Source organism: Pantherophis guttatus, chromosome 7 (genome assembly GCF_059756535.1).
Source record: "Pantherophis guttatus breed Tessera chromosome 7, ASM5975653v1, whole genome shotgun sequence".
Classification (NCBI taxonomy): domain Eukaryota; kingdom Metazoa; phylum Chordata; class Lepidosauria; order Squamata; family Colubridae; genus Pantherophis; species Pantherophis guttatus.
In genome coordinates this window covers 91,724,430-91,739,928 of record NC_142069.1, presented here as the reverse complement: position 1 = coordinate 91,739,928, position 15,499 = coordinate 91,724,430, and the positions used below count along the sequence as shown (strand labels likewise).

The 15,499-nt window shown below is 43.8% G+C and overlaps 1 protein-coding gene across 1 annotated transcript; it reads left to right on the top strand.

The window, feature by feature from the left end:
• Positions 1 to 700: 700 nt before the first annotated feature.
• Positions 701 to 13,838, top strand: LOC132712654 (phytanoyl-CoA dioxygenase, peroxisomal-like). The gene is made up of 9 exons (XM_087874352.1): positions 701 to 1,002; positions 1,641 to 1,696; positions 4,162 to 4,272; positions 8,047 to 8,209; positions 10,355 to 10,436; positions 10,583 to 10,764; positions 10,954 to 11,103; positions 12,026 to 12,163; positions 12,899 to 13,838. Exons 1-9 carry the CDS (start codon positions 922 to 924, stop codon positions 12,950 to 12,952), a joined length of 1,017 nt encoding a protein of 338 aa, XP_087730478.1. The 5' UTR covers positions 701 to 921; the 3' UTR covers positions 12,953 to 13,838.
• Positions 13,839 to 15,499: the final 1,661 nt, after the last annotated feature.

Genomic DNA, 15,499 nt, shown 5'->3' with positions numbered 1-15,499 from the left:
GCGCTGTCCTCAAATGGAGAGTGTACAGTCTCAGCTTTTTAATAGAACAGAAGAGGAAGAGAAGAGAATGTAGAGTAGAGTAGAGTAAGGTAGGGTAGAATAGAATAGAATAGAATAGAATAGAATAGAATAGAATAGAATAGAATGGAATGGAATGGAATGGAATGGAATGGAATGGAATGGAATGGAATGGAATAGAATAGAATAGAATAGAATAGATATTGGAATGAAGAATAAGAATAGAATAGATAGAATAGAATAGAATAGAATAGAATTAGAATAGAATAGAGTGTGGAGTGGAGTGGAATATAATAGAATATAGAACAATAGAATGTGGTGTGGAGTGGAATAGAGTAGAGTAGAGTAGAGTAGAATAGAATAGAATAGAATAGAATAGAATAGAATAGAATAGAATAGAATAGAATAGAATAGAATAGAATATGGAAGGGGAGAAGAGAAAGAGAAGAGAAGAAAAGAAAAGAAAAGAAAAGAAGAGAAGAGAAGAATCCCAATGGCCAAGTGTGATGGGACACACAAGGACTTTGTCTCCGGTGCAGAAGCTCTCAGTGTGCAGACAAGCAACAACGGGTAAATGTTGAGCATAAAAGACATAAAAGACAACCCTGATGAATCCTAAGATAGCGGACTCTTCTCAAAGCCCCTCCTGCAACGCGCAAGTCCCTTCGCTTCGCTCCTTTCCAGCCGGGCGAGCGCGCTGCAGCGGGAGCGCGTCTTGGCCGGTCGCCCGGCCTCTGGGGCCGCCCCTGGCTTCCGACGCCGCCTCCCGAGCACTTGGGCTGGCCTGCTTGCCTTCTCCGCCCCTTGCCGGCTACATCCGAGCCCGACCGGCGGTCTCCGAGAGCCGGAGCGGAGGGCTGAGCGGCAGAAGCGCCCGGCTGATTCGCCAAGGACCCTCGCGCCATGGAGAGGCTCGGGAAGCAACGCAGCGCGCCCCTCCGGCTGGGGATCTTGCTCCGGCACCTGCTTCCCCCCGCCGGATTCGTATCCTTCTCCTGCCCACCTGGGCCTCTGGGTCGCCTGTATCGGGACTTTGCACTTTCTGGGCCCTGGGACTGGCAAAGCCCGCAACGTCGGGGTAAAAAAAGCTCAACCGGTTGGAGGAAGACTCCGGGGTCTCTTGGTGCGCTCTGGATTTGGTTATTTTCCTTTCATGACCCCACTAGGTTACATCATCAGTGCTGGAAGGGAGGGGGGTTTGCAGAGGAGGAGAAGGAGGACTGTGGGGGCCCTTGGTTGAAACAGCTTCCACCTCCTCCCAACTCTAAAGTATGTTAAATTAAAACTAAGCTCCCCAACTAATTCAATTTAATGTGCACTAAATGTTCTTGGATGTTTGTTTTTGTTCCTCTGATGTTAAGGAAACATTCCACTGGAGCCATTAAAAAAAAAAAAGGAACATTTTCAGCTCCTTTATCCATCAAGCTTTTAAATTTCAAACTGGTGGCAGCTGTAAGATAACTTGGGGGGGGGGTAATTTAAATGGGAAGACGCTATATTATATTTAATTTCTTTCTGTTTTATGAGAACTCCTGTGATTATAAATGCATTCTGAGTGTGTTTCCCACGGGAACGTCTGCCATCAAAGCCATCTTTTAAAATTTTCTTAATTTGATGTCAAGACACCTTTTCCAACTTCAGCCCAGGTTGCTCCTGTGACATGCCCAACGCAGTTCCGGTAAGTGGAACTTTACTCTGATTTTCCTCGGATGAAAACACAGATTCAAACGTTTGCTTCATTTTGCTCCCTTTGGGTATTTAGCAGTATGTTTATGTGGGGTTCCGTCGTTTTTGATTTTGGTTTGTAAAGTGAATGACTTCTCTTAAACTGGCGTTGCCTTTGGTAAGTAGTTGGGTTGACTTTATTTTTATGAATATGTCTCATTTTCAGAGAATAACCTGCCACTCCAGGCCCCAGTAACACGTAGAAGACATCCCAAAGGTGCTTTTTTCAGGAGGTTTTTTCAGGACCACTTTCTTGGTTTTTCTTTTTGAAGACGTTTCGCTTCTCATCCAAGAAGCTTCTTCAGCTCTTGACAGGATAGTGAGGAATGGAATCTTGTCAGAGCTGAAGAAGCTTCTTAGATGAGAAGCAAAACGTCTTCAAAAGAAAAAAACCCCAAGAAAGTCCAGTTGCCTTCTGAAAAAAGCACCTTTGGGACAACCATGACCTAGAGGACGGAGAACCTCTACAGACCAGTGGTGGGTTGCCCCCAGTTCACACCAGTTTGCAAGAACCGGGAGAAAAACCAGTGGGAGGCTCCGCCCATTGACCCGGACGTCATCGTAAGTGATCTGCGCATACGCAGAAGAGAGTGCGCGCACGCAAGCACAATGCAAACCAGTAGTAAAGATAAGTAGAACCCATCCTTGCTACAGACATCTAGAAGGCATGTGCAACACAATACCAAGCACAATAGAACCTCTGGTCACGGACGCTTCTGACCACGACCATATCAGGGTGTTTTGTAAGTGCCAAATTTCCTGTTGTTTGTTTACAAACAACAGCGACCCACGTGTGGCCGCTGCATTAATTTTGCATTAATTTTGGGCATGCAGGCTCAGCCTGTGAAAGCACGGTTGGTCCTGACCAAACACAGAGCAATCCGGCAGGGCTGTCTCAAACTGCAACAGATAGGATTAATGAGAAACAAACCTGGCTGACCACGAGGTCACAGACAAGACAGCAAATTGCAGTAGCTGACAGGCTAACATCACACCCCCCCACTGATAAGCAAGCTAGGAGGGAGGAAACAGTGGGAGTCAAGCCTCCATCGTCCAGCATGACGACAGCAAAAACAACAGAGCTGATTACAAGTGGGAGACGGCTGGGAGGGGCAAGGGCTAAATTGATTAATGGCATATAAAGGCAGAGATCTCTGTAATGGTAGTTTAATACTCTGACGATGTCAGGAGGTAGCTGACGAAAGCTTAGTAGAATAAAATTTTAATTCTTTTAAAATCTTAAAATCTTAAATTCCGGAGTTTGCAGTATGTCTGCTTCTATTTTTTTTACTAATATACCTGGAACTCGTATTTTTAGAATAGTTTGTAATATATATTCTGACAGGTTCTGAAGAACCGGTAGTGGAAATTTTGAGTAGTTCAGAGGCAAATACCAGCTCTGGCTGGCCCCAGAGTGGGGTGGGAATGGAGATTTTGCAATATCCTTTCCCTGCCACGCCCACCAAGACACGCCCACCAAGCCACACCACGCCCACCAAGACACGCCCACAGAACCAGTAGTAAAAAAAATTTGAATTCCACCACAGACACATACATATATGGAATACCAAGTCTTAACACAATACCAAGTATACAAAACTCCTGATGCAAAACTTCAGTGCGAGCAAATTTTTCTCACTTTGCAAAACACCTCCAAGGATTCACACACGAGCCAGAAGCCACAGTTCATTTAATGACCGTTGGAAGTTACAACGGCACTGACAAAAAGGGACTTATGAGGATTTTTCACACTTAACGACCGTTGCAGCATTCCCCACAGGGTCACGTGATTTACATCCGGATGCTTGGCCATTGACTTGTATTTATGACGGCCGTAGTGTCCCGGGGTCACGTAATCCCCCTTTTACAACCTTCTGACGAGGAAAGTCAAGCGGGAAGCCGGATTCACTTAACAACCGCGTGACTCATTTAACAGCTGCAGTGATTCACTTAACAAAAGTGGCGAGAAAAATTGTAAAATGGGGCAAAACTTTTACTTGACAAATTTCTCACTTAGCAACATAAATTCTGGGCTTGATTGTGGTCGTAAGTCGAGGACTACCTCTTCTGGCTCCCCCTCTATCATTTCCCTTCTCCTCTTCAGGACATTATTTCGCATTTCAGGGTTTTGATCTGAAGAACATCTTGTTTTAGGATTTCATGTATCTTCTGTTCAAGGCTTTTTTGGGGCGGGGGCTTGTATTTATTGTCTTGTTCTGTAAAGGAAGGGTCTCCAATCTTGGCAACTTTAAGTCTTGTGGACTTCAACTCCCAGAATTCCTCAGCCAGCTTCTGGGGGTTGAAGTCCACAAGTCTTAAAGTTGCCAAGGTTGGAGACCCCTGCTGTAATGTATCCCAAGGCTGCAAGTTTTCATTCCACTTCAATACAAAAAAAATCAATATTTCATGTCTCCACAGTTACACCTTGGATAATGACGTCTTAACTCCAGAGCAGAGACGTTTCTATGAGGACAATGGATATCTCGTCATCAAAAATCTGGTGGCTGATGAAGATATTGAGCGCTTCAGGTAAAAGAAAGACAGGTATCCTTGATCCATGTGGCTGAAAACATTCAACCCAACACCTTTTTAATTTTTTTTTATTTGTTTATATTTATATACCACCCTTCTCCCGAAGGACTCGGGGCGGTGAACAGCCAACAGATAAAACACAAGAAAATACAAAATTTAAAAACAGTAAATTTGAATTGCTCTAAGACAGGGCTGTCCAAACTTGGCACACCTGGACTTCAACTCCCAGAAAGCTGAAGCCCACAAGTCCAAGAATTCTGGGAGTGGAAGCCCCAAGTCCAAGAATTCTGGAAGTGGAAATCCACAAGTCCAAGAATTCTGGGAGTGGAAGCCCACAAGTCCAAGAATTCTGGGAGTGGAAGTCCACAAGTCCAAGAATTCTGGTGGTTGAAGTCCACAAGCCCAAGAATTCTGGTGGTTGAAGTCCACAACTACAAGAATTCTGGGAGTGGAAGCCCACAAGTCCAAGAATTCTGGGAGTGGAAGCCCCAAGTCCAAGAATTCTGGAAGTGGAAATCCACAAGTCCAAGAATTATGGAAGTGGAAGCCCACAACTCCAAGAATTCTGGGAGTGGAAGTCAACAAGTCCAAGAATTCTGGAAGTGGAAGCCCACAAGTCCAAGAATTCTGGGAGTGGAAGCCCACAAGTCCAAGAATTCTGGGAGTGGAAGTCCACAAGTCCAAGAATTCTGGGAGTGGAAGCCCACAAGTCCAAGAATTCTGGGAGTGGAAGTCCACAAGTCCAAGAATTCTGGTGGTTGAAGTCCACAAGCCCAAGAATTCTGGTGGTTGAAGTCCACAACTACAAGAATTCTGGGAGTGGAAGCCCACAAGTCCAAGAATTCTGGGAGTGGAAGCCCCAAGTCCAAGAATTCTGGAAGTGGAAATCCACAAGTCCAAGAATTATGGAAGTGGAAGCCCACAACTCCAAGAATTCTGGGAGTGGAAGTCAACAAGTCCAAGAATTCTGGAAGTGGAAGCCCACAAGTCCAAGAATTCTGGGAGTGGAAGCCCACAAGTCCAAGAATTCTGGGAGTGGAAGCCCACAAGTCCAAGAATTCTGGGAGTGGAAGTCCACAAGTCCAAGAATTCTGGTGGTTGAAGTCCACAAGCCCAAGAATTCTGGTGGTTGAAGTCCACAACTACAAGAATTCTGGGAGTGGAAGCCCACAAGTCCAAGAATTCTGGGAGTGGAAGCCCCAAGTCCAAGAATTCTGGAAGTGGAAATCCACAAGTCCAAGAATTATGGAAGTGGAAGCCCACAACTCCAAGAATTCTGGGAGTGGAAGTCAACAAGTCCAAGAATTCTGGAAGTGGAAGCCCACAAGTCCAAGAATTCTGGGAGTGGAAGCCCCAAGTCCAAGAATTCTGGAAGTGGAAATCCACAAGTCCAAGAATTCTGGAAGTGGAAGCCCACAAGTCCAAGAATTCTGGGAGTGGAAGCCCACAAGTCCAAGAATTCTGGGAGTGGAAGTCCACAAGTCCAAGAATTCTGGGAGTGGAAGCCCACAAGTCCAAGAATTCTGGGAGTGGAAGTCCACAAGTCCAAGAATTCTGGAAGTGGAAGTCCACAACTCCAAGAATTCTGGTGGTTGAAGTCCACAAGTCCAAGAATTCTGGGAGTGGAAGCCCACAAGTCCCACAAAACTTGAAGTCCACAAGTTTTAAAGTTGCCAAGTTTGGCAACTCACGCTCTAAGAAGTCAATTGGAAACCATGTCATTTGAGCAAACTAGGAATTGCTCTTAATGAACTATGTCACTGCAGTCCAGAAGGTGGTTGTAAGTGTTTCGTCTGGAGTTGTGCAAAATTGTGCATAATTTTTGTAATTACGACAAGGAAGTTTTAATTGTTGTTTATTGTGCTGTTTTTATTATTATAATTGTGGCATGAGAACGTCCAGCGGCGTGGACAATAAATAAGCAAGCAAGGACATAAGTGTAGGTGGCAGATTGCAATCTACACTTGGAGAACCCTTGGCTTAGATCCTGTGAATTTTCAAAAAACGGATCTCTTAGAACAGGAGTCCTCAAACTTTTTAAACAGGGGGCCAATTCACGGTCTCTCAAACTGTTGGGGGGCCGGATCGGTTGGGAGGGTGTGGCTAGGTGGTCATGTGACTGGGTGGGCGTGGCCAAATTAACAGTCCATTGAACAATGCACACAAATTAAACTTTAATTTGTTTTGCTCCTGGGGGTGTTTTATTTGCTTTTGTTTGCATGTTGCTCTTTTGGTTGCCTTTTCTTTTTGCTAGATCGTTTTTTCCATTGTTTAGGAGTCTCGTGGTCCACTTCAGGAAAATCAGTTTTGCTTCAACTCTTCTCAGCCCCAAGGAGCTTGAGAAATCTCTCTCTATCTCTCTCTGTCTCATTGTCTCTCTCTCTTTCCTTCTCTCTCTCTCCCTCTCTTTCTCTCCTTCTCTCTCCCTCTGTCTCTTTCTTTCTTTCTCTGTCTGTCTCTCTTTCTTTGTCTAACTCCCTCTCTCTCCCTCTCCCTTTCTCTCTCTCTCCCTTTCTCTCTCTCTCCCTTTCTCTCCTCTCTCCTTCTCTCTCTCTCCCCTCTTTCATTCGTTATTTCTCTCTCTCTCTCTCTCTCTATTTCTCTTCCCTCCTCTCTCTTTCTCTCTCTCCCTCCCTCTTTGTCTCTCTCTCTCTCTATCTATCTATCTTGTGGAGGCGGTGAAGGTGAAAAATGGGCTGGTTTTGCCTGTTTTTTCCCTCTTCTAACCCCCCCTCACCTTCACAAGCATTCTGCAGGCTAAAGCCAGGCAAAAATGGCCCATTTTTGCCTGTTTCTTTCTTTCTTTCTTTCCTCCCTCCCTCCCTCCCTTTTCTTTTTACTAGATCGTTTTTTCAGTTGTTTAGGAGTCTAGTGGTCCACTCCAGGAAAATCAGTTTCGCTGCAATTCTTCTCTTTTTCTGTTTTTCTCTCTCTTTCTCTCCTTCTCTCTCCCTCTGTCTCTTTCTTTCTTTCTCTGTCTGTCTCTCTTTCTTTGTCTAACTCCCTCTCTCTCCCTCTCCCTTTCTCTCTCTCTCCCTCTCTCTCCCTTTCTCTCTCTCCTTCTCTCTCTCTATTTCTCTTCCCTCTCTTTCTTTCTCTTTCCCTCTCTCTTTCCTTCTCTCCCTCCCTCCCTCTCTCTTTCTGTCTCTCTCTTCCTCTCTGTTTCTATCTCTCTCTCTTTCTGTCTGTCTGTCTGTCTCTATCTTGTGGAGGCAGTGAAGGTGAACTAATTGCTTCCTGCAAAGGCCACGTCCATTTGCTCCTCTTTTATGACTTATGGGAGGGGCCAATCATCTCCAAACCTTACTCCTGAGTCGCCCCTTTTGTTTTCTTAATTGTTCTTGCCTTCTGGCAGCTCTGCACATGCGCACACTGGGAACAGGCTCTTGCTGTTCTTCTGCCTCTCTGATGTCAGATTCTGGAGGCTCCGGAGGCAGCACATAACTCCCAGATGGCCCTGGCTCCCTCTCTGCCTCCGACGCAGAGCCCTCATCCGAGCCTTCTCCAGACTCCAGGACTGGCCCACATTCCTCCCCAGCCTCCTCACTGTCCGACTCCGCTGCCAGCTCCGCAGGCCGCCGACGGGCCACAACAGACATACCTAGCTCCCTTGACGGTTCATCGTACGATTTAGCCTCCAGTATTCTGGAATAATTCCTTTTTGATTCCCAATGGAAAGCCTTACGCGGAATGAATGCAAAAGTAGAGGAGTTCTGGATGCCAATTTAAAATGCTTTCCCCTTTTCTTTTCTTTTTTAACCCTGTTTTCAGAGAGGAGTTCATAAAGATATGCAGAAAGGAAGTGAAGGTGCTTGGAATAACTATCATGAAAGACATCACGATTGTCAAGTCTGAAGCCGACGAGAATAACGTTTCCAAATTGCAGGATTTCATCTATAGCGAGGAGCTCTTTCGGTACTGCACCTTACCTCAGGTGAAAGCGGGACTGTTCCGAAATCCTAAAATTTTGTATAAGCATCTCTCCCCGTCTCAAAAGAACTTACCTTATGCGTGGCCAGTATCTGAAAATGACATTTAACACAGCCCGGTACTTAAGCAAAATGCTTCGGTTGAGATCGGCATACATGGGACTGATTGGGATAGATTGCAATATAATTTTATCATATTTTATCTGTATCTTAAATTATTGTTATTTTATTCCAATGTCATTTTACACTGTATTTTATTCCAATTTCATTTTAAATCGTAGTTTATCCAATTCCACTTTAAATTGCTTTTATCAAATTTTTTAGTAATAATTCATTTCTGGAACTCTGCATTTTGATATGGCCCAAGGGCTAATCAGTCAATCAATCAATCAAATAAAGCCAAAAAAAAAAAAAAAAAAAACCCCAAAACCCAAAACAATTCTAAAGATGGGATTTTGGTATAAACGACTGATTTCATTCAAGATGATTTGTGTTTGTGTGTACAAAATTGTCGTTTGTTTGTTGCCCAATTGACGTCTGGCTTCCCTGACTTCACAAAAATAGATATAACGAAGAGCTAACTTCTGTTGTGCTTAAATGGAACAAAAGAGAAAAGATAGAAGGTTTTGTTTTGATCACGGGGACGCTGCAGCGGTCATAAGTGTGAAAATGGTCCCAAGTCCCCTTTTTTTCAATGTCCTCGTAACTCTGAATGGTCCCTAAAGGAACCGTTCTAACTCCAGGACTGCCTGTAGTTGTTTGGGGAACAGTTCTAAAGTTTGGCCCCTTTTTTGACGCGCGTTCGCATTCGGTTCCCACGCCGGTGTCATTGTGTTGTCTCTGGTTGTCATTCCTTGTTCCTGTTATCTCCCCTTCCTCACTATCTCCCCCACCCCTCCACACACTTTTTAAAAATTTTATTTGTACATTTTTTTTCTTTGATATGCATAAGTGCTTAATGAACAGCGTATTGTCTGAGTCAATTTGCTTATATAAAATAATACTAATAATACTACTAATAATAGTGATAATATTTACTTATATGTAATAATAATCTCTCATCATTTATTTATACATATCCGTACTCTTTTATCTTCTAATTTCTCCCTCTTTTGCCTAACTACTGGTAAGACAAATCCCACGTTAAAAAATATTCTGTTTCTTCCTTGTCTTTTATTTTTAATGCCAGTCTATCCGTCTCCGCACAGTCTAATATTTTTCTAGTTTATATTTTCACCTGTCGGGGTATCCTCATTTTTCCAATATTGTGCAAATACAGTTCTCGCGTCAGCAGGTGTCGTATTAAACACATCATCCCTTTATTGTATTTCTGGCATTATACCGAACAAAAATATTTCTGGTTTTAGGTCTTACGTGTTGCTCTGTCACTTTTTTCCTAACCTTGTATGTATCCCCTACCCAGGGGTGAAATGCTCCCGGTTCGGACCGGATCGCCTGATCCAGTAGCGATGGAGGCGGGTGGTTCGGAGAACCAGTAGCAAAAATCCCTGCCCCACCCCCGCACAATCATCAGAGGCTTCTTTTTTTTAGTTTTTAAAAGCATTTTTTCTACAACCTCTTCGGCTGAAAAAATGCTTTTAAAAGTAAAAGAAAAAGCCTCCGATGATCGCACGTCTCAGCTGGGATCGTCAGAGGCTTTTAAAAGCATTTTTTCTACAACCTCTTCAGAGGTTTTAAGAGCCTCTGATGATCCCAGCTGAGTTGCCTGATCGGCAGAGAATTTTTTCCTTTTAAGAACCTCTGACGGTCCCAGCTGAATCTTTTGTCATCAGAGCCTTTTGAAAGCATTTTTTTACAACCTCTTCGCCGAAGAGGTTGTAGAAAACATGGTTTTAAAAGTAAAAAAAATAAAATGGCCACACCCACCCAGTCACATTACCCCCACCACCACCAAGCCACGCCCACAGAACTGGTAGTAATAAATTTTAGATTTCACCACTGCCCCTGCCCCACCCTTTCTGTTAGGCTGCCATCCAAGCGAAGCAGAGCCGAAGCCCCATGATGGCAGATCTGACAGTTACCGCCGACTATTTTCCATATCGCTTTTTGGTTTTTAACCATTCCATCGTAAGGATTTGTGGCGGCTTTAAATATCTCTTTCTTTTCTGAGCTGGTTTTGTTTCCTTTAGATCGTAAAATACGTCGAATGCTTCACGGGGCCGGACATCATGGCTATGCACACCATGCTGATCAATAAACCTCCCGATACAGGTGAGACCCAGGTGAATTAACAGGTGAGAAGAAGCTGAGGGAGCACCAGGGACCCCCTCCTGTCAACCCTGCGCCGGAAATAATTCTCCTTTGTTGCTAGCGTTACTCCCTCTTTCTGAGACCATGGAATTCCTCCCCCTTTCCAGGCAAGAAAACCTCTCGTCATCCTTTGCATCAGGATCTTCATTACTTCGCCTTCCGGCCTGCCGACCGAATTGTTTGTGCCTGGACCGCAATGCAAAAGGTGGACCGGACAAACGGATGCCTGGTTGTGTTGCCAGGGACTCACAAGGGCTGCCTGAAGGAGCACAAATACCCGGATTGGGAGGTAAACGACGGAGAGGGAGAGGCATGATTGGCGTCAAAAAGCTAGGGTATGGGTGGTTCTCGACTTACGACCAAAGAAATCACTTAGCAACCGACCTGAAAAAAAGGAACTTGCAACCCGGATTCGAAGTTCTGACGGTCCCCCCACCCCCTGCCTGTCATCCATTTCTACCTTGTTTTTTCCCCCCAGGGTGGTGTAAACAAGATGTACCATGGGATCCATGACTACGACGAGAGTCTTCCCAGAGTCCACCTCCCCATGGAGAAAGGAGACACCGTCTTTTTCCACCCCTTGATCATTCACGGCTCCGGAAGAAACAGGACGGAAGGATTTCGGAAGGTAATCCAGACACCCATAATGTCTGAAGGGCGTCGGAAGGTCCCCCGAGACCCTCACCTGCTGGGTTCAAAGCAAGGACTTTCTGTGTCTTACCTGAACATTTATTTCGGCCTCTTTCTTAATGGTTTTGGTTAATAAGGCTTGGAACGTGGCCAATTCGCATTTAATCGTGAAAATAAACTTCTCTCTGTCTCTTTCCCTCCCATTCCCACTCCCCGCTCTGTCTTCCTCCCTCCCTTTCTCTCTCTCCTCCTCCTCTCCCTCCCTCTCTTTCTTTCTTCCTCCTCCTCTCCCACTCCCTTCTCTCTCCCTCCCTCTCTCCTCCTTCTCCCTCTCTCTCTCTCTCCCTCCTTTCCTCCCTCTCTCCCTCTCTCTCTCTCTCCCTTTCCTCCCTCTCTCCCTCTCTCTCCCTCCTTCTCCCTCTCTCCTCCTTCCTCTCTCCATCCCTCCCTCTCTCCCTCCCTCTTTTCCTCCCCTTCCCACTGCCCTCTCACTCTCCTCACTCTCCTACTCCTTCCTCCCTCTCTCCCTCCCTTTCTCCCTCCCTCTTTCTCGCTCTCCTTCCTTCTCTCCCTTTCCCTCTCCCTCTCCCCTTCACTTCCTCCCTCCCTTTCTCTCCCCTCTCTCTTTCCCTTTCTTTCTTCCTCACTCCCTCCCTCTCCTCCTCCTCTCCCTCCCTCCCTCTCCTCCTCTTCCACTCCCTTCTCTCTCCCTCTGCCCTTTTCCTCCTTCTCTCCCTCTCTCCTCCCTTCTCCCTCTCTCCTCCTTCCTCTCTCCATCCCTCCCTCTCCCTCCCCCTTCCCACTCCCCTCTCCCTCTCCCCCTCTCCTCCTCCCTCTCTCCCTCCCTTTCTCCCTCTTTCCCTCTCCCTCTCTCCCCTCTCTCCCGCTCTCTCCCTCTCTCTCCCTCTCTTTTAATGCAGGCTATTTCTTGCCATTACGCCAGTAGTGACTGCTACTATATTGACGTCAAAGGGACCACCCAGGAAATTTTAGAGAAGGAAGTGGAAGAGGTTGCAAGGCAGAGGTTTAATATGGCTGGTTCCTCGTTGGATTTGAAAGTAAGTATTTTCTTTCCTTTTTTTTTCTTTTTCTTCTTTAAAAAGGGTTCGCCCCCCTGCTTCTCTTATAAGGCGTTCAATCCTTCTCCCTAATGAAGAAGTATGTAAAAAAAAACCACCATTTCTGCAGAATTTATATCTTTGGATGCTGCGCTTGTCTGCTTATCGGTATTTCTTCTCTCAGATTGGAAGGGGCTAAGTTTCTCCATGAGACAGGAATAAATCGTGAATTATATTTCCTATAACTGGACCTTCGTTTGGAGGCTAGTAGTCCTCAACTTATGACCACAGTCGGGAGTAGCATTTCCGTTGCTAAACGAGGAAGTTAAGTGTGCCTGATTTTATGACCCTTTTGGCCACAGCTGATGAGCAAATCACTTGCCGCTGTTAAGTGAATCTTGGCAGAAGGTCGCAAAAGGGGATCACGTCACACACACACACATTCGTCATAAATGCGAGTCAGTTGCCGAGCTGTCTGAGTTTTGATCACGTGACCACGGGGAGGCTTACAACGGTCGTAAGTGAAAAAAACCGATCCTAAGTCGCTTTTTTCAGCGCCGTTGTCACTTCCAAGATCACTAAATGAATTGTCGTAAGTGGAGGACTACCTGTATTGCGTTCTGAACGTGGAAAAATCTTTTTAAATGGACGTCCAAGGCATTAACTAAACTCAACCTCTTTATATTTTCCCATGCAAATCAGGATAAATCTCATTATTTCTGTTTTGTTTCTTAGGACGCTGCTATAATACGGTGTCGACTGGTTAAAGGGGAGAAAAAAAATCTTTAAAACTCTCATTCTCCAATCAGCGAAGAAGCCTCGGAGAATTCAGCATTTATTTTTTCTTACTTTTTTGGGGGAAGGACTGTGCGGTTAGTAATAATCTCGATAGCACTTTGAAGCGCTATCTGCATCTGGAACTCAATTCAAGGCTGCAATTCTAGGCACATAAATTGTGAGCTACAATGACTACGGTGAAATTTCTTTCTGATTAAAAAAATAAATGGTTAGAATTTAAGCTGCAATTCTATACAAGTTTTACTTAGATTCTAAGAATTTAAACTGGTGTCCTACTCTTGTCTAACGATAAGAAACCTGAGCTCAGTTGGACTTTTAACTATACATGCATAGAATTATATATTTAATTTAACAACTGTAACTGATGTATTTTAAGTAATTTAAATAAATTAAATTTTTGCAGTGTTTGGAAAAACCTCAAGACCTCTTTAAACGGTGCCTCATTTCTCAGAGCTAGAGCAATTTTAGATTTTTCTTTGAAGGAAAATCTTTTATTTTAATGGCAAGCATTTCTTCTCATAGTTTTTTCACCAGAGTGCAGAGTTTTAGATAGTTAACCCGTTTTTTCCGGTTTTCAAAAGTTGGAAGGAGCTGTTTTATTTGAGAAGAATATCATGGACTGGAAAAGGTAGAAGAAGAATCAAGCAATGATTGAAAGCAGATTTCCAGTTTCTGCATGTGAGCTTTTTCTTACATTAGAAGACGACATGAAAAGTGGATTCGTTTTTTCCTCTTTTTTTTTCCTTGTTCCTCCTCAGTTAAAGTTTCTGAAATATTTCTTCCAAGGGAGACTTTGAAGAGGAGGAGCAAGGAAAATCTTGTCCTAAGCAATGAAGAGATATAATTGTGATGCCAAAATAAAATAATAAATGAAAAACATGGTTTCCCTGTTTTGAATAATCTTACTTTTCTTACAAGAAATAAGCAAAAAGTATCATTGAGTCAAATGAATTGGATAGCCAGCAGATTTCAAACCAAATCTAAACCTTTATGGTCAATGCACAACATCTGTACAATGAAATTGAATTTTGAACATCTTTCAAAGTTAAACTAACCAGGGTGAGGGGTAGATTTTGACAGTGCCATCTTGTGACTGAGTAGCATAAAAAATTGATGAAATGGAGATCAGTCGTTCATCCCAATCCCCTTGAGAGAGAAATCAATCTCACAGGAGATAAACAAAATCAAGCTAATCTAGCATTTTACTAGATGCCATTGCTTGCACTGTACAGTATAGACCACAAGGTGGCAGTGGTCTGCTAAAAGTTGAAAAGTTTTCTGCCCAAAGTATTACTGATCCCTCTGAAAGAATTATAACTATTACAGCTTACACAATAGACTCTTTTTAAAAAAATACACCAGGCACCAGTGGTGGGTTCCAAAATTATTTATTACCGGTTCTGTGGGTGTGGCTTGGTGGGCATGGCATGGCTTGGTGGGCGTGGCAGAGGAAGGATACTGTAAAATCTCCATTCCCTCCCCACTCCAGCGGAAGGTTACTGCAAAATCCCCATTTCCTTTCAATCAGCTGGGACTCGGGAGGCAGAGAATAGATGGGGGCGGGGCCAGTCAGAATTTTCGCTACCGGTTCTCCAGAACTGGTCAGAACCTGCTGAAACCCACCTCTGCCAGGCACCCATAATATTGTATCGTCCATTGAGAATGGACTGGGATGATCTGAACCTGTGCAAGACGAGGAGCCGTTTCTTACTCAGAGATTACACATAACAACTGTCGCAACATTGCTACAGTCAAAATATCAAAATTTGGGCGCCTGGTAACCAGCGTATATTTACAAAGGTCCTAACGTCGGATTGTGACTGACTTAACAACTGCCTTGCTTGACAATGGAAATTCTGGTCCTGGTTGTAACTCGAGGACTACTGGTAGTCCCCGATTTACAACGGTTCATTTAGCGACCGGAGTTACAACGCCACCGAAAAATGTGACTTATTTATTTATTTTATTTTATTTATTTGATTTGATTTCTATACCGCCCTACTCCCGAAGGACTCAGGGTGGTGCACAGCCAAACAATAAAATACATACATACAAAATTTAAAAAGTAGAATTAAAATCAAATTAAACAGTTTTGGTCCAGACAAATTAAAACCCCAATCAATTTAAAACCAATTTTAAAATTTGAATATATAAAATACTAAAAAATATTAAAAATTAAAAATCTTTTAATTCGTTAATTCGACTTAGGACCATTTCTCACACTTTTCAAGATATCTATGGACTTCAACTCTCATGCTGGCTGGGGAATTCTGGGAGTTGAAGTCCACAGATCTTAAAATTCCCGAAGCTGAATTTTGGACGGTATATGCTAGTATAGATTAATCTCCAAAAGATTAATAAATCTTTTTATTTATTTTTTTAGCATACTGACTGAAGACTCCTGTTTTTTTTTTTTTTTAATTTGATTTATACGCCCTTCTCCGGAGACTCAGGGTGGCTTACAATGCGCTAAGCAATAGCCTTCATACTTTTGTATATTTATACAAAGTCAGCTTATTGCCCCCACAAACCGGGTCC